General features: G+C 42.9%; 1 protein-coding gene and 1 long non-coding RNA gene across 6 annotated transcripts in view; both read right to left on the reverse strand.

Annotated features, from left to right (window-relative positions):
• Nucleotides 1–1,118: 1,118 nt before the first annotated feature.
• Nucleotides 1,119–4,331, reverse strand: LOC310842582. The gene is made up of 4 exons (XR_014563240.1): nt 4,030–4,331; nt 2,963–3,066; nt 2,620–2,770; nt 1,119–1,395 (listed from the first exon to the last, which is right to left on the reverse strand). It is a non-coding gene; the product is annotated as an uncharacterized lncRNA (long non-coding RNA).
• An 11,420-nt stretch (nt 4,332–15,751) lies between these two features.
• Nucleotides 15,752–18,260, reverse strand: part of MID1 (midline 1) — a 268,171-nt gene continuing 265,662 nt past the window's right edge. For all 5 annotated transcript variants that reach the window (XM_083734368.1, XM_083734369.1, XM_083734367.1 and 2 more), the window contains 2 exons: nt 18,053–18,260; nt 15,752–17,018 (listed from right to left, as the gene is read on the reverse strand). In XM_083734368.1, the coding sequence (XP_083590494.1) occupies nt 16,670–17,018; nt 18,053–18,260 (557 nt within the window). In that variant the 3' untranslated portion in view covers nt 15,752–16,669. The remainder of the gene's footprint in view (nt 17,019–18,052) is intronic.

An 18,260-nucleotide genomic window follows, 5' to 3' on the forward strand; every position in this document is an offset into this window, starting at 1 on the left:
TAGACACTCAAAGATACAGTTACTGACCTCAGTAGGAAAGGTTAAAGAAACCACTGATCTGAATATCATCAGAGCACAAAGGAAAATGAAAGCCATATGACCCAATCAACACTTCAAGAGGGATGTGAATATAATCAAAGATATATAGGAACTGGTACTGAGCCTTGAGGTTTGCCATTATTTGAAGCAAAGAATGTGAAATCCTTGATCTACACATGGCAAAGAGAAAAGATTATGGAGATAAAAACTTAAATCTAATATACACACCAAGCCACATGATTAACCATTAAGATGATAAATGGCGAATGAATATCATATGGCTTAAGGTGTCAAAAGCAGATGTTAAATTGAACAAAATGAACACACATCCACCAGGTTTTAGTGGAGAATGTGATAAAAGAGTGGTATTTAAGTATGTGTGTGTGCACAATATATGAGAAATGGTTTTTTAAAAAGTTATTTATTTATTTTTAAATAATGGATGAACAAAACTCCTCTAGTTTTCAGTTCTCCCACTAACACCATTTCTCTGCCTTCTCTGCCAAATACCTCTTGTGACTTATTTAAAGAAATTGTTTACATGGACCTTGAAGCAATGTCAAACACGGCATGCTGGCAAATGAGTTAAGTCATGGTTCTAATCAACACATGTGGATAAATTGTTGTGACTTTTTGAAAAAGACATTGCCCTACTTGAATCCTGAATTCGCAGGAACTCTACACTAGGCGATTCATCTGTGTATGTAGATGAGGTCTAAGTTCTTGGTGCAGTGGTCCTGTCACAGCATCCAATGCTTACACAAGCTTCATTTTTCAATGCAGACAGATTGCTACACCCCACACTCTCAGGTTCTCTGAACCCTGTGGCAGCCCTGCCAATCAATCAAACTCTTCAGGTAATAGCCAAACTCCATTTGCGTTCCGAGGTCCTGGAGAGGGACGGGCTGCTAGACAGCTGGAAAGAGACATATGGAAAGCGCAGAATAGCCCAGGACATTGCAGTGCACCTGCCACAATGATAATGCTGAAGGAGGGGGCAGGGGGAGCAGATTTCATTGACTACATATTAGAAATAGCATGTTTGCCTTTGTAAGTAATATCAAGGCTGAAATCGGCATGTTTTAATGGTTAGATACAGGAATTGACAAATGGGACCTGGCTGTAAATCAGTGACTTTGGTTGGTCTGGCATTCTTCCTCGCAAGCACTCAGCGATGGCTTGTTTACACAACCAAGATCCAGAGGTTATTGTCCTGGGATTGCTGCCCATCCCTTCTTTTGATTGTTAGGTTCACTTATCATGACATGAAAGAGAGGTAAGCCGAGAGCTCCAGATCTTGCCAGCAGATGTTGATTTTCTTCCAACTCATTTCAATTCCTGGTTCACCTTTCGACTCTGCTAAGGCAAATGAATATGCTTTTGGGTGCAGGTAGTTTTTATAGTGGGATACTGGCAGGATACCTGTCAGCCTAGAAGCTGGTCGTTAACTTTTTTAACGTTGCAAAACTTACGGTGATTGGGACTGACTTGCCAAAGGCCATTCAGTGAATCCAAGACTGAGCTTGGATTTGAACCTTAAAGATCCCATAGTGACAACTCTAATGGACTACATTGGGGATCACATCACTCTTTTGACTCACTCTGTGCTCTGATTTCCCTATACGTCATCTAGTTCTGAAAGTAGAGCATGTTACCATTTCAGCATGCTTATTTTGTGCTTGTCCATAAGGAGGACCTATTGCTACTTGTAATAAAAAGCGTAGAAGTAAACAAAAAGAATAATAGCCTGACAGTGGTTCTGCCTGCAACAGTTACATCAGGAAACAACTGTGGCCGGACATTCATTTGGATATACAGTTTCGTTGTGTTTACTAAAAATAAACCTATATATATGATAGTTATGAGTGTTGTGTGGGATTTTCGCAATGTGAATTTCATTAAAGTTAGAGCGTTGCCAGCGAGCACCAGATTGAAAGCTGTACAAATTTATCAAGACTAGACAACAACTTGGAGGCTCTTGGCAGGACATTTTCCAGTATCAAAGAACTGGAGCTTTGTTTTTGTTTCAACAGAACAATGAACATATTGTCAACCTGCAAAAGGCACCGGTGAATTCTGCTTCATTCACCTTCAAAAATTGGTATCTAGGATTGGAATGGGAGGCACCATTTGAGGTGGCTCCAATCCTTTCTGGTCAGTGCAAGAAAGTGGTGCTGGGAGACTGCTGCTTCATCCTGTGACCTTACACATAACAGGTTCTTCCTGATCTCCCTTGCTGTTTTTGGACACAAAGCTGTCCAAAGCCGTTTGTCGTTGCATGAAAAAGTTAGCTGTTGGCCTGCACTTAAATCAATAGGGCTTAAAAGAGCTAAACCTTGGTTAGATCTTTCCAATGTTCCAGTAATTAATGGCTTTTCCTATGGCCACTCTAAGGGAAAACTATCCCTTACTTTTACCTCAGGGGTATCGTATAATACAACTTGGGGTTTCCGTTACCGCATTTTACAGCAGCAGTAATGCAAGAATTTACTGCTGATCTTATAGGCTGAGACAAAAGTGTTCCATTTTATGAAGCTATTAAACACCTTGAAATTTTCCCACATTGAACATCAAGCTTACCGTGTTCCCAAATGTTCCCTGGCACTGCCATTCAGTATGTTTAACCCCGTAGTGTAATAAAATTATATGGTTTGACCAGATATTCTGTAATCCTGGGAGATATCACATCTGGACGATGTTTTGAGTGCAATCGAATACCTCAGAGACGTCACTGTCAAAATGAAACATCACTCTATCAGCAGAGCTTGTTAGTAGGGAACACCTGGTCTACGTGCAGCAAGGTTATTAAATTTCTCTTTCACAAAGAGAGCTTTCAAGAACCATTGGGGTACCATTTTTTATGACCAAGATTAAAATTTTAAACCAGACACATAAGAGCCTCCATTGTTTGTTTGTGGATTACCTGATCAGGAGAATAATTTATGCAAAACTTCTCATTTTACTTTTTCTTTTTGGCAGAGGAAGCACCTGACCCAGTTCCGCTGCTGAAGTCCAGCAGCTCTGGCCCTGGAGAAGAAATATCCCAATAGCCTTCTATAAGATGCTGTTTGGCAGAAGAGTGAGGTAATAACTGAAATAACTTTAAATGAATGATTTATGCAAACTTCCTTTATAACTACCTATTGCAGTATTTTAAATTAATCTGAAAAATGCACCGTCTTTCTATACCTGCAACTGGGAGGATCCTTGATGTGAAGAACACACCGTATACCCTCGTTCACAAGAGCTGTCTATTCATCTTGATGGAAGGGCAGCCCTGCATATGCGTCACTTTGGCACAGCGGTGGCCCATCCTGTTTTGCTGCCTGAGGCAAATTGGGAAGGTGCCGTCCCTTAGCTCCCCCCTGCCGAAGCCTCACTTACGAGGGTTGTGCGGTGGCAGCTTCTGGGTTCTGACAAGATCTCGCCAAAGGCCTGTGAGATATCACTGGAACCAGGCCATTGCCACTGGAGCCACTTCTCCGGGTATGGGTAGGGGAGAGGTGGGGGCGGTGCACAGGAGAAATGAGGCTTTGGCAGGGTGCGGCTTCTGGTGAGATCCTACAAGAGCTCCATGAGATCTTGTGGAGCTCTTGTGAGATCTCACTGGAATCTGGTAGCTGTCACCACTTTTCGCTTCTGCAGTGGCTGCCACCCCTAGAATTTTGTTGTTTGAGGCAGCTGCTGCAGGCCACCTTAAGGACAGGTCGGCCCTGCTTGGGTATAATAGAAGTGAACGAGATAGTCAGCTCCACAGAAGCTCCCTATACACATTGGGAGTATATTACATGGAGCCAGGGCCATCTTTACCCGGGAGTGCAAGGGGTGCGGGGCACCCGGGCGCCCAATACTGGGAGGTGCCAGGTGCCTGCCCCTGAAGCTGCCTAAGCTCTTAACTATCTCTACCTGTTGTGAAATAATAAATAATTTTGATCAAGCTAGAAAAACAGAATACATATATACCTAGGTAGTACCAAAATGTATACCTACTGTTTCACTAAAGGACTTTCGACTTTGCGTGCTCGTTTACCAAAGACGCGCCGTGCCAGCAGCGGTGCTTGTCATTCACAACAGCGGCGCTTGTCAGACTCAACGACGGCGTTCACAACTAAATTTGGGGGTGCACCCCGGCGGCACATATGCTAAAGACTTGCCTGCATGGAGCTTTCCAGAGCAAGAGTTTTTTTCTGCCAACTTTTCAAAGTTCTGAAGCACCCATAACTGGGTTTGGGTTTTCAAAAGAGTTTTTTACGCAGCCTTCCAGGAGTTCACTGGAAAATGTGGAAAGCCTCCCTGAGCTTTTAACAGGCTATCAAACTGGCGTCTAGAAAAAGACAAGGATGCTGAAGCTTAAATGTAACCACCGTTAAAATGATTAAGGACATTTAATATCCTAAATGCTTTTGAAAGCTGAGTGTCAGTGTACATCTGGAAGTATGAGCAAGAGCTGTGGCTTTTTGAAAGAGCTCTCCTTTGAATTTTTTTTTTATCATTAAACTAAATTACATCTTAAGATAAACACTAAGAGCAGAAGATGATTCAGTGTTTATATGTGTTCCCTCCAATTGCTTTTCATATAAAATATTTGTTTTTTAATTTCACCAACACTGCAGAGAGAGAGACTGGCTCTAAGTCACTGATATAAGCCTTCAAATATGTGAGGCTGTTTTTAACAAAGTAAAATAAAAGTCTTTCCTTTTGTTTAGTGCATGTGGAGAGAAGACCTCATAATTCTGCATGACAGAACAAGCTTGAGTTAAAAAACAACAACCCATTTGCTAAGAGACAGCTAATATCCGACATACACATCACAATGTGCATTTTTGCCGTTCCAACAGATGCAGCCAAACATGTGCAATTGCACAACATGATGACATCACGTGCATAGAAGCTGCTACATGTTATTCTATGAGGAGAGAGGACTGCAGCATCTCTGTGGCTCTTGCAACATGCTTAGAGCATTCTTGGAATAGGACAATATAAAATAAGCCTTTAGACATGGCATCACTACGAACCTTTCCCTTTGAAATTCCTCACTTCTTTAGTAGTGTCTCTTACAGGCAAGAGAAAAGAAAGTTGGGCCATGGATGAAAATCCCTATGAAACTTCCCATGACGTTTGTTCTCTTTTTTAAAAAAGATGGCTGCTCCAAAACCAAAATAAGACAAATGATTTTATTTTTTCTGATACTTTAACAGCATCAGATGTAATCCTGTGAGTGCAGAATCTTCTCAATGAAATAGTACAGTATTAAACGGGATAGTCAATTATACTCTCCTGTTTTGTTTAAACTCATATGCCTTCTCTCAACTGCGTGGGAACGGTAGCTGGGATTCCACATAGCTGGGATTATGTGTGAGTAATCCAACCACATGGGTGGGGACCAAGTGTGTGAGCTCTCCCCACAAAGTAAGTGCTGATCCAAGACATTGGGGCACCATGGGCCAGGAGTCAGCTTCGCCTGTTGAACAGCAGCCTGAAGTGGGAGAGGCAGAGTGACTCCACCTGTGGCTGATCAGCCTTTAAGGAGACAGAGGAGAAGGAGCTAATGAGAACCAGCTGGCTTCAGTCTTCTTAAGCAGAGCTTCCAGCAGCAGTCAGATGCTGGTAACAATGTTCGTAGTTCCTGGCCTACCTTGCTGCTTCCTGCTCATCTTGACCCCTGAACATTGGATTCCCTGACCCCTGAACCAACGGACCACGTGGAATGCTGTTTGCCCAACTCTAGGACTCAACCTGATTTCGGATGTTGACTCTGCCTCCAGGCAAGTAAATTTCAGAGACTCTTCTGGTTGGCTGGCCACTCCCACTCCACCAATTGTTCATGCTGTTGCTCAGTAACAAAACTATGACATGGAATGACAATTCGGGGGGGGGGGGAACCATACTATTGGCATTGCCAGTGTAGTCCAGCCATGTGGGAGCTGATGGCCTCAGAAAATAAAAAACGGGGCACCACTTCAAGTCAACCTCATCCACTAATTTCTAGCATTTAAGATTTACCAGCCTAATTTCTTAAGACTCTTTTAATGGCACGAGTGTTCTTTTCATTGAAGGGTTCACTATGAAGTATGACATAATTCTAGCCTCCCTCTCTGCAGGCAGGGCTTTGTGGACTGGCAGAACCACTACCAGATCTCTGTTCATGTCAGGCACAGTGGAAGGTTGTGAGGAGAGGATGATTCGGCTCAATCTGGATCAGTTGTGGTACCAGCTCCAGGCTGGCACAGCAATGAGCCCTAGATTGGGCCAGAGGCCTGGCTTCAGTGCAGGTTTGCATGCTCATAATGAGAGATCATTTAGAATAATGAGGATTTGATTCTCCTAGAACAACATTATATGAAACTGATGAGGCCTGAGACACACAATTGGAGCCGTTTGGTGAGATTGTGAGAGCATCTACTTTGATTAAATCTCTGCCATTCATCACAGACGCTATTGAACCAGATGGACTTGGTAGAAGGAAGTTCCTACCATCACAAAGTCAGCAACAGTTCATTTTTGAAATATTATTACTAGATTCGGTCATATTGAAGCATTTCCTCAGTGCAGCAGAAGGAATAGAGAGTTGGACTAGAGTAAGTCATATTTTTTATGATTAAACATTCCGAAAAATTCATGGATTTCACCTCTCCGCCCCCACCCAATGCCTGTGTTCTCAGACTTTTAAATGAAGTTTTGAGTTGACAGAATGAGGTGCTGGTGGGCTCTAAACCTCATAGGTTCTCAGAACAAAGGGAAACAAATGCTATTTGGGTCATGGCCTGAATCCTGCAACCTTTAGAGACTTGACTGACTGAGGAAAGAAAACAAGGCAACCTCATAAGAGAACTATAAATACCATAGGAGTTCGCCATGACCGACATGATGATAAGGAATGCCAGTTTGAAGAATGATTAACCATGTATTGTAGGTGTGCTGCTGCCAGGAAAAATGTCTGAGCTTCATAAATCCTGTTATTATACTTGGCTCGGCTAAATTATATGCACTTCATTGGAAAAGCAATAATAGGTGACTAGCTGCTTGCTCTCCCTCCGGCATGGGCTTGCTGAGCAGCCTCACGGACATTGCACAGAGTGCATCTGTGACGCAAGTGTCCAGGAATGTGTTGCAAAGCTGTTATTAAACATTTTCCTTATTTTTCAAGTTGAGAATTCATGACTCAGAGATAATTCCTTAACACAATGGATTTAGAGAGGTGTGGAGAAATCCTGCATAATCCATCTTTCCCGGGAGCTGACACATGCACGATTCATTTGCTTGGCATGTGAATGAAGCCACAGGCATCTCTGGTCAGTTCTAGCATCCCTTAATCCCAGTGAAAGAGCAGTACATTTGGAAGCATGGGAGTTCACTGTGATGGCCCCTTGGAGGCATGCTCCAAAGGAGAATCCAAAAATGCAACTGTGTTGATCCTAACAGTAGCGGTCAGTAGTGGCACAGGAGCAGCAGCAGGAGCGGCAGATTGGTTCTGCTGCCGCACCTGTACCATGCCAACCTGTCCCCTTCTTCTCTCAGTTACCACTTGGGAAGCCAAGTAGGGAATGCTGCCCCCACCTGCTTCACCCTGCCAATTTCTACTGAATCCTAGATATCTCCACCCACCAGAGATTTCTGTCTACATGTATACATAGCTAATACCCAATTGATTAGGAATCAGCTGATAGTTATAGTGTAGTAACCTGTACATGCTCAGCCTTGGCTAGGAAGACCTGGGTTCACGTCCCTGATCGTTCATGAAGTTCACCGGCTGGCCATTTGCTCTCCGAGTCTAGCCTACCTCACAAGGTTGTTAGGAGGATATTGTGAGGTTAGCCACATTTATGTGTGTCACCCTGAACTCAGCGGGGGCCGTGTAGCATACAAATGTAGACAACATCAAATTAACACAGTATGGTTCTTCACATGCTGGTGATGCTCATTTTGAACTGTAAAAAACAGCTTTGTAGGGCAATTGTGTTACTTCCCAACACATATTTAATGTAAAGAACAGACACAGTTGTGTCTTTTAAAATAGTGGAGGAAAGGCAAGGCAAATGTATGAATACATCCTGTTTATTACGACTCCCCAACAGTGCAACCTCGGCAAAGTTTTTTTTTTATATATAAAGATATCAAACCCATTTTTGTCCCACATGGTAGGTTAGAGTTTATTTATTTATTTTTCTTATCAGAAAATTCTTGTCAATCATTTTGTTGAAAATAAATGAACCTGGACTAAATTTTATTTAGTCTGTCTCCAGCTCTCAGGTGGTTTTGGTTTACACTATGCTCTAGCTGCATATATCTTGTTTCATCATACTGACATACTTTAAAGATAAATCTACCTTCTAGATTTTCTAAGTCATTCCTTAGAAAACCTGAAGAGCTTCACTCACATCTATCAGTTTCACAGTCTAAGGTAGGCTTTCTTACACCACACAATTCACAATCCAGATTCCACTGTGTTTTTTAAAATGTTTCCTTAGCCTCCTTTAGGTAAGGCAAAGGACGGTTAAGTCCAGTCAAAGGCGACTATGGGGTTGTGGCGCTCATCTCGCTTCAGGCTGAGGGAGCTGGTGTTCATTCAAAAACAGCTTTCTGGGTCATGTGGCCAGCATGACTAAACTGCTTCTGGCTCAACGGGACACTGTGATGAGTGCCAGAGCGCACGGAAACACCGGTTACTTTCCTGCCGCAGAGGGACCTATTTATCTACTTGCACTGGTGTGCTTTCGAACTGCTATGTTGGCAGAAGCTGGGACAGAGTGGAGTAGGTGGCACTGTGGTCTAAACCACTGAGCCTCTTCGGCTTGCTGATCAGAAGGTTGGCAGTTTGAATCTGTGCGACGGGGTGAGCTCCCCTTTAAGTATATATTACATGCCAACATAGCAGCTTGTAACATTCTCAATGCTGAACTGGATGTGAGCTGAACTAGTTGCCTTTGTAAGGGATGAACGTGAACCAGAATTTGTTCCTTTTCAGACACATTGAACTTGAAGGAGAACTGGTCCCTTTTTAAAAATGAACTTTCTAAGCTCTGGAAATCAGTCATGTGGAAGCAAATCATGAGGTCATGCATACTCTTACTGCAAGGACGTAGCCAAGAATTTTGTTAGGAGGGACAGAACTGATGTGATTGGTCAGTTAAGTATTTCTATTGTTTTACTTGATGGGGGCGGGGAGCTGCTCCCCTATCTCCCCCCTTGGTTACACCCATGTCTTACTGTCTCTTCAGTTGTTTATTGCGCCAACTCTTCCACTGCTGTTCCTGTGTTGGAGGAGGGATGCCTGAAATGGTGGAGACACCTACCAGATGCTCCCAGGCCGCCTTCATGAGCAGGAATCCAGAACATGCAGAATTCTGGCTCACAGGAGCAGACTTTGGGGGTTCTGTGGGCTTTTCCTCTGTGTAAAACATGGGTGGGAAGAGCTGGCATGGGGCACAAGTGTTTGTGAGGCAACAGTGCACAGCTCCACTGTCTCCCTAACAATTGAGATCATGAGGAGAGACTGCCCAAAGGAGGTCAGAGCACCACTTTATAGCTACTACCTCAAGCAATATGAAACCAGGCCCACTATTACGTTGACACCGACTAGCATATAATGATGGGGAAATAATAAACTTCCCAGCCCTGCCCAAAGCTGTGTCTGGCTTTGGTTTAGTAATCGTCTTTGTACAAAACGTGTCAGACACTTACTGTCAGGTTGATATAACGGTGCAGCTATTTGAATTTCCTCCCAGGAGATTTAATCTGTGGAAGACACTTGTATTAATCAATGGTGATTGGTGAATTCAGAAAGGTTGACTAGGTGAACGCCGGCTGCATTCTCAAAAGACAGGCTAGGATAGTTATGTGAGCCCCCCAAAAAAGCTATTTCTGACATTTGCCAAGGATGGTGTCAGGAGGGTTCAAGACAACACAGAGGGCAGGGCTTGATTTGACCCCAGAGGTCTAGCCTCATCATCTATTTCAGAGCCACAATTTGCCTTGCTGGAACATACGGAGTAAGTGACTCTGATCATATAGAGCACATTTTCCTGGCCACAGACTAACCCTCATGATTCTCTTCTGGTTATGAGGAAGAGTTTCACTTCACAACAACCCTGTGAGGAAGGTTAGGCTGAGAGTTAGTGACTGGTCCAACGGTTAACCAGTGAACTTCATGGCTGAACAGAGATTTGAGTCTGGGGCTACTACATCTCACTGCTTCTCACATACCCTCCAACATTCCTTTGATGAAACTAGGAACATCTTATTTAATAATTATTATTATTATAATTGGGATGCGGGTGGTGCTGTGGGTTAAACCACAGAGCCAAGGGCTTGCCGATCAGAAGGTCAGCGGTTCGAATCCCCGTGACAGGGTGAGCTCCCGTTGCTTGGTCCCTGCTCCTGTCAACTTAGCAGTTTGAAAGCACGTCAAAGTGCAAGTAGATAAATAGGTACCGCTCCAGCAGGAAGGTAAACGGTGTTTCCGTGCACTGCTCTGGTTCGCCGGAAGCGGCTTAGTAATGCTGGCCACGTGACCCGAAAGCTGTATGCCGGCTCCCTCGGCCAATAAAGTGAGATGTGTGCCGCAACCCTAGAATCATCCACGACTGGACCTAATGGTCAGGGGTCCCTTTACCTTTACTATTATTCTAATTATACCCCACCCATCTGGCAAAGTTGCCCCAGCCACTCTGGGCGGCTTCCAACACATATAAAAACGTAGTAAAACATCAAACAATTAAAAACTTCCCAATACAGGGCTGCCTTCAGATAGCTTCTAAAGGCTGTATAGTTACTTATTTCCTTGGCTTGGGGTAGCATAACTCCACACACAGTAACATTTCTGTGATGAAAATAGGGACATCCTAAGGAAAAGCTGGACATTCCAGGATCAAATCAGAAACGACGGCTTCTGTGAATCCAGGACTGTCCCTGGAAAATAGGGATGCTCGGAGGGTCTCCTCTCATAGCAAAGTGTCTGCTGTCCTCCATCTGAATATTGGAAGAAGTCCAGATCTCCGTGAGGTGGTGAGGCTTTCCCACAAAGTGAAACTAATCTATTTGGTAAGATTTGGCAAAGGCAGTTCACACGGAGTGCTTTCAAGCAGGGCCTAGAATGTTCCATTCATTTGCACATGGCCCACCCTGCTGCTAAGTTCTTGCAGATCTTGCCAAGGGAAGTGAAAAAGGCCTGCTGAGAAGATGACCTCTTCAGCCCAGGGCTTTCTATAAAGCATATAGGGACCTGTCTGCAGACCTTCGGGATACAATTACAAAATCAGCCATTGAGCCAGAACAGTGGGGCTGCTTCTCTGCTGTTCTTTAAAAAATGCCATGTGATCTCTAAAGGATACAAGCAGTTGGGACCTCAGGATCCTATTCAATTCCCCTTCCCACCCACTCCACAAAAAAGGCAATTTGGTTCGGTGATTATAGAATTCATTAATGCATGAGAACACGCATAAAAGGAGCCACCCTGAGCAAGAATCTACAGAATTATTTCCAAATCCCTGTATCAAATGAACTCTGTTACTTTAGCTGACAAGTACCGTCTCGCTTCATTCATTTAAAGAAAATTGAACAGTATTTCCCCCCCTTAATAAAAAAAAATCTCTGCCTACCAGGATTAGTTTTTACAATGTTTTAAAATATGCAGTCATTAATGACTGGGGGGAAACTTGGGAGCTGTAGAAACCCTGTGCCTCTTTCTATGACTGGCATCAAACCAAAGCTGTTCCTCCTATATTTATACATTGAGTTACAGAGATAAGAAACATTTTTTGGTTAAAAAAAAAGACGGGGGGGGGGGCATATTAAGCAATTTTGCATACAAAAATGTGTATCTTAGGAGCAATTTGCACTAAAATGCTTTATTTACATAAGGATGTGTTGTTGTTTTTTAAAGTTCTTATCAATGGATTTTCATCGTTAACATGCATCTCTGTCTTCAATTCATAGAGTCCTTTCTACAGGTCCGTTACATTTGGTGTGAGGCATTGATACCATAGACATTGGGGGGGGGGGGCGGTTGAGAAAGAAGGGTGTAGCGATTTCTCATTCTTTTGCTTAGTGTATGTACAGAGTTTTTGTGTCAGCGTTGCAGGAACTGATTCTTTATTTATCTGTTTTGCTTTGTTTGTTGTGCCAGAGGTTGAAGAGTCCAGAGCATGCCTTTATGGTTGCGTTTAGTTGATTGCAGTGAGTTTTGTTTGTGGGTGTGAGGGGTGTGTGTGTTGGGTCAGATTAGCCATATCAATATGTATGTTGTTGGAGTGCTCATGTTGTTGTCTTGTTGGGCTGTTTATGTGAAGCCATACCAGGGTGAGGGCGTCCTCTTTTGTTTGACCCCGTGTTAGTTTCAGTTTGTTGGTTAGCTTTTCTAGTAGGGCTGTTTCTCAGAACATTGGCACAGGGAGGGCCAGATGCACCTTTCCCTGGACAATTCCCCAGCTTCTGTCCTTTTCTTTACCTATATTCATATATGGGGGAGAGGAACAGAGCTGCAATTTGGTGGTGGGAAAACAACTTGAACGGAGAACCCCCTTCTCACTCTGTTCTACCAGGATGTGTGACTGGAGAGCAAAATTAACCTCTTCTCAGATGAGACAACATAAACCTGTAAAGAGGAGAGTGGTTCAAAGACCCATGCGTGTCATTCCCTCATAGCTAACCACCAAGTATTCCCAAATCTTTGGCATGTAGGGGAACTGCTTACAGGCCACACAGCAAGCTTGCTTAGCCATGCATCAGATCCAGTGATATTTTTTAAAAAGCAAAACTAACAATTGCTAAGCAGATGCCATTTGGAGAAGAATGCTAGTGTTCATATTGCAGAGTGGGGCTTATGTTTACGTGGATTTTTTTGTTTTTTTTGGAATGTCAAGATGAACAGTCTGGGCCCCTTCCCGACTTACACCAATGTAAATCAAGAATAATTGCTTTGAAGCAAGGGCTGCTGGAATCCCGGCTTGAGCGAGACGGAACCCAAGCCCTGGGGGGAACAGGCATTCCTACCCCACTGGTTTTGTGCAGTTTAGGATTTCAAACACATCCCCAAGCATTGATTTTAGGAATGCAGGGTAGGCTCAGGCAAGAAAGCAACAGATGGATTCATCTGTGCAGGCTTGCTTATGACAGGGGGGAAAGGGAGGGAGGGAAGGCAGGACACCCAGCTATTGGGGAGATGCAAGCTTCCACCTGCCATCTAATTGTGAGCTGTCTCTCACAGCATTTCACCCCTTTTTGCCCTCTCATAAAGTGCTCTCTCACAAATACATTTTTATTAATACCACTGTCATTCACATGACAGGAGCAGAGAGCTGAAAGGCATTCCCGCAGCATAATAAAATTATCCCTTCTTGGGGGATTAAAGCGGGGGGGGGGGGGGGTGAGTGGCCACATCTCTGCCGCACCTGCCCTCTCCCTGTTTGTCCTTGTGGAAAAAACAGGCAAGGAACTTGGTCAACTTAAACATACCTGCTTAGAAGATGCACACTATTTGCTGTATCTTGCTCACCAACACGATAATGTCCATAGGGGGTATTAGTTAGGGATGGACAGCGTCCAAAGAACAGCACATTCAACCTCCAAGATGACAAGGGAATAGCATATACAACAGCAGTAGACAGCCTTGGTTTTTCCTAGCCTAATGACAGGCCAAGGAAATGGTGGCGTTAGCAGCAGTTGCTCAGTCAGCATGGAGGAATATAATCTCTAGCCTTTTCTGTTCCCTTCAAAATTTAATAATTTGGTTCTGGAAGTTAGATCCTGTTTTCCAGTTGCAATAATGGGGGGCGGGGGGAACTGTTGGGTTTACTAAAATAGAAGAGACATTCTTTGGGGGAAGGAACTATTGTTCCACTCTCTACAATATATTGTTAAATAGGAATGTGGGAGCTCTGCCTTATTTTCAGTGAGGCAGGCTTTTTACAGGAAGCAAACAACTAAACTCAGGCCTAACACACCCTATTCAAGTTCCCACTTTTATTTACATCTGGCATTCTCTTTCCTTTGGCTTTTTTGCATAGAGTTCACAAAGTGCGGTAGAACCTTGGGAATCAATTTAAAACAGATGCTGTTCAGTGCAACAGCAATACGCATGTTGCTTAGAAGCAAATCCTACCGTGTTTGGTGGCTTACGACCCAGTAAATGGTATTTTTTTTTAAGGATTGCAACCCTGAGAGCGCATGATCAGCCTCGTCCCCAACCATGTCTGCATTCATGGCCCCTTCACCTCAAATCTGGCTGCATGGAAAAAGCCCTTAGTAAAACACTGAACTCTTCAGACCAGAAATTCAAGATGAAATGTCTTTTAAGGAGCTGTTTGTGCAAGCCCTGGATGTTTACATGGATTTTTGAATGCATAAAAACAGCTGGTTTGATGAATTCTTCCCATAGTCTTTCTAGTTCTAATGATGCGATTACCTACATTTTAACTTAAAACACACACACACAAGAGCCTAAATTTGTAGCTAGTTGATCTGTGCAATAGACATTGCTACAAGACACACTAATTTCATACAAAGTTTCGCTAAAGGAATGTAATTGTTTGAATGTAGTGCTGGAATATAAATCTCACTGTACAATGTACAGTTGCCATTAAAAAGTGGGCTATGTTTCTTTAAAAAAAATCCTAGGTAAGAAAAGTTAAAACTTCATTATAGCTTCATTGTAAAAGAAACAGGAGAATACCAATGCAAACTATTTTTACAGTGTATACCCATGTTCCTATACAATAAGTCCTCTTGAGTTCAATGGGACTCATTCCCAAGTGGGCACAGGATAGCAGTCTTAATTAGTTTAATTTCTGTAAATGCAGTGAAGTGAAGTAATGTGTACTTTCTGAACCACCCCCCCAAACACAGAGATTAGCGCACAGACTAATGTTGTCATATTTATACAGGGCAAAGTTGTGCAGAGAATTCCAAGCATTCCAGCATTTTACCAAGCACATTACAGGAAAGCATTAGATTAGGGAAATGATGAACGTCTTGTCTTATTTTTATTTGCCTATCGCTTTAAACGAGGTCTTCTTCAAACCTTTTATTCTCTGCCCTGTTACCCAGACTATTTTTTTAAAAAGGAAACACTCCTTGAATTGATCTCACATGTGCCACATAAATCATTTTGGAGTAATGTTAGGGGTGCCTGTATAAGAAACAGAAATTCACTTTTAAATGTTCTCATGTGAGGTGTTTAAATCAGTTGGTGCCCAGTCAGGAACTTCCATTTAAAATCACACTCAGTCTTCTTGGGTTTATGTCATCCCACCTGTGGATGGATGTGTTATAGAGAAAGCATATTTTTCATCTTCCCTGCAAGAAAAGCTTTGTCGATTTTTATACATGCCTTGGGCTTTTTTATTTACCATGCTCACCTGTGCTGATGTGCATGTACATGTTTTACACGCACATCTATATGGCTATTGAAATGGACAAGGCTTTTATGCCCCTGTTTCACTGAAGACCCATGATAGTGGAACAGATTGATGGGGTACTGCAGAAAGGAAAGTTACACACTGAAGATGTGTGTGTGTGTGTGTGTTAGTTCAGGTGGAAAAGCAGGAGGAGAAAAAGCACAGGGGCAGAAAAAAATACGTGATTTCATTTCCACTACATTCAAATAAGCCCTGGCAATGTCACTCCTGTGACATTGCTGTTCAGTGTATAGCAGGAGTAGACAGAGCCCTAGGCCCCTTCAAGCATCGAACACAATGATACACCCAAGTGCAGCCTCTTTCCTGGCACTGTTTACAAACAGATACCTCTGCTATTTTTATTGATACACTATATAACATAATAAAACAAAATGCTCACATTTAAGTTTTTAATCAGGTGTACATAGCCCATCTGCAGCACAGCATATGTGGGTGCTCCTGGTACCTTTCAAATGATGTGCATCCACATCAGTACCACCAGAACTTGATCTTCAAGTGGTACTTTTTTATACTTAAAATGCAGCCAGACCTCTCTCAATTGTCCTGGTTATCTGAGACAAAAAAAGAATCAAATGTACATATCCTTAAAAAGTGACAAAGGTGAAACATCAGTAGGAAAGGAAATTGCGATCCATAACAATGACTGCTGGTTGATTTAGAATGCTGACATTTCTCGATGTAGAAGTTAATGTGCTCCAAGTGAAGAGGTGTCTCATGTCATAAAAGCGGCACTTACGAAAGTACCACAGGAACAAAAACGGAAGCCATTCGTATTGCATCCTTCCTCACAAATAATTCCAACTTGTTCTCTCTTTTATAAAATCAAAATACGGGGAACAGCTAATAAAATCTTTGTGACAGAGCCCTTAATGTGCAAAAACAAGTCATTCTTATGAGGTGCCCAAATGCAAATATCCAAATTAGGGTTCCTTTTCTTTCTTTCTTTTTTAATATATAAATAATTTATAAATTTTCCTGAAAGAGACTAAATACAAAAGCATTCTGAGAAATTATTAAAGCCTTATCTTGTCTTTAATACAAAAGAAACAGTAAAGACTGACGAGGTCATCCCATTATTCTCAGTCCTGGCTTGAAGCATTTAGGGTCGCTTTTGTATGAAATGCGTTTCTGTTAATATTTTTTTTCCAGTCAAAATTTGGTGGGAAGTATATATGAGGGATACTGGACATTCATCATCCATCTCTGTTGAGCAACAATCATGGCATATGCTCAGTGGAATCTAAGTGGTCTGGGATGGGAAGCCCCGTTATTATTGTCAAACACTTATTCCAGACAGTGAACGTTGGGCACACAGGCTGTGCAAATGTAATGTCAAACGTGTAAAGATGCAGGGAGTTCAAAGCATCATAAAAGGCCAAGGAACCATTGTCATAGTCCAACAAAATTCCAACACGGCGAAGGTGGGGTGCAGGCTCTATCTGAATTTCTTTGCTGTTATGTCTCACTACCCACGTATTATTACAGCGGCAAAGAACCCAAGAGGCAGAATTCTTCCCGATCCATTCGTGTTTTGGCGCCGACTTGTAAGAAATGCCAATAGCATACCTGCAAAACAAATGAGCTTTGAGAAAATGCACTTTCCATTTCATGCAGTCTTCTGCGCTTTAACCTACTGTGCTCTGCAGTAACATGCATGCCTCTTTCTGTTTGTGCCTTTCGTACTCTCATGAGCTGAAGGCTAACCAAAATGTCAACACATATTTAATTAATGTTCTTCCTTACAATCTGAAAGACAGGTCATGCACATCTTACTGCCACAAATGTTATTTGCTGTAACAATGCAATTGCATAGGATATTTGTTTTCCTGGTAACGTTTTGTGACCCTCCTTTGAAACCAGCGATGGCCAGACAGCATGCTGCTTGGCTCACAAATTCTTCAGGGTGCTAGCCCTCCTACTCCAAGGATTGCAATGAAGGCTTATCTCAGGGAAGGGGGTGGGGGGATGGTCTCTGATGTCTTAAAGAAGTTGGCTGGTGCCTGGAGGATTATAAAGGAGGCAAACAACATATCTTTGCACCCAGGAATCTCCCACTGGACCACAAATCCCTTGATTCCTGGGCAGGAAATGAGATGCAAAGCATTTGTTGCAACTATAGGGAGACCTATGCAGCTGCACTGGCAACGACATGCTTGGAGTGTCATGGGCTTTCAGGTGTAAGAGATGGGTGCAGAGCAATCAGGAATATTTAACTCCATGTGCTTCTGGAATGGGCACAGGACCTTCCAGAAAATAAGCTACAGAGCCATCTCCACTTCTGTTCCAGTCCAGAACCTGTTTGAGGTGGAAGCCTGATCCATCCTTGTCTCTTTGCAGGTCTTGTCAGAATAAGCTGCGAGTCTACGGTCAAAGATGGTACTGCAGCTACCTTTGGGAAACTATAGTGTTTTAGGTGCTGAATATCACATATTATGTTTACTGATAACCACCAATTTTTTTGGGGGGCAGGCAAGGGAGATTAAATAATGGTTTAATGTTTATTATTTTTTTCCTACCGTAGTTTCTTCACTTAAGAAAATGCAGTCAATCACGAGCTTCTATTCATCACAAACATGAAGGAAAACATGTGTTGTACTTACCATGTGCTCCCGCTGATAACCACTTCCCAGTAATGCCGTCCACTGTCAATAAATACATTGCCCGCTACCCCGTAGCTCCCTTGGCTGGTAAAGCGCTCAGGTGTGTGGCTCTTTTTAGAAGAGGTTTCGTCACGCTCCACTGTCAAGTTGTCATGAGATACTTTCAGTTTCCTGTGGGCAGACTTGGGATCCAGTTTAAATGGCTGGC

The sequence above is a fragment of the Podarcis gaigeae genome (assembly GCF_964106915.1).
Source record: "Podarcis gaigeae genome assembly, chromosome: 4".
NCBI classification, from domain to species: Eukaryota; Metazoa; Chordata; class Lepidosauria; order Squamata; family Lacertidae; genus Podarcis; species Podarcis gaigeae.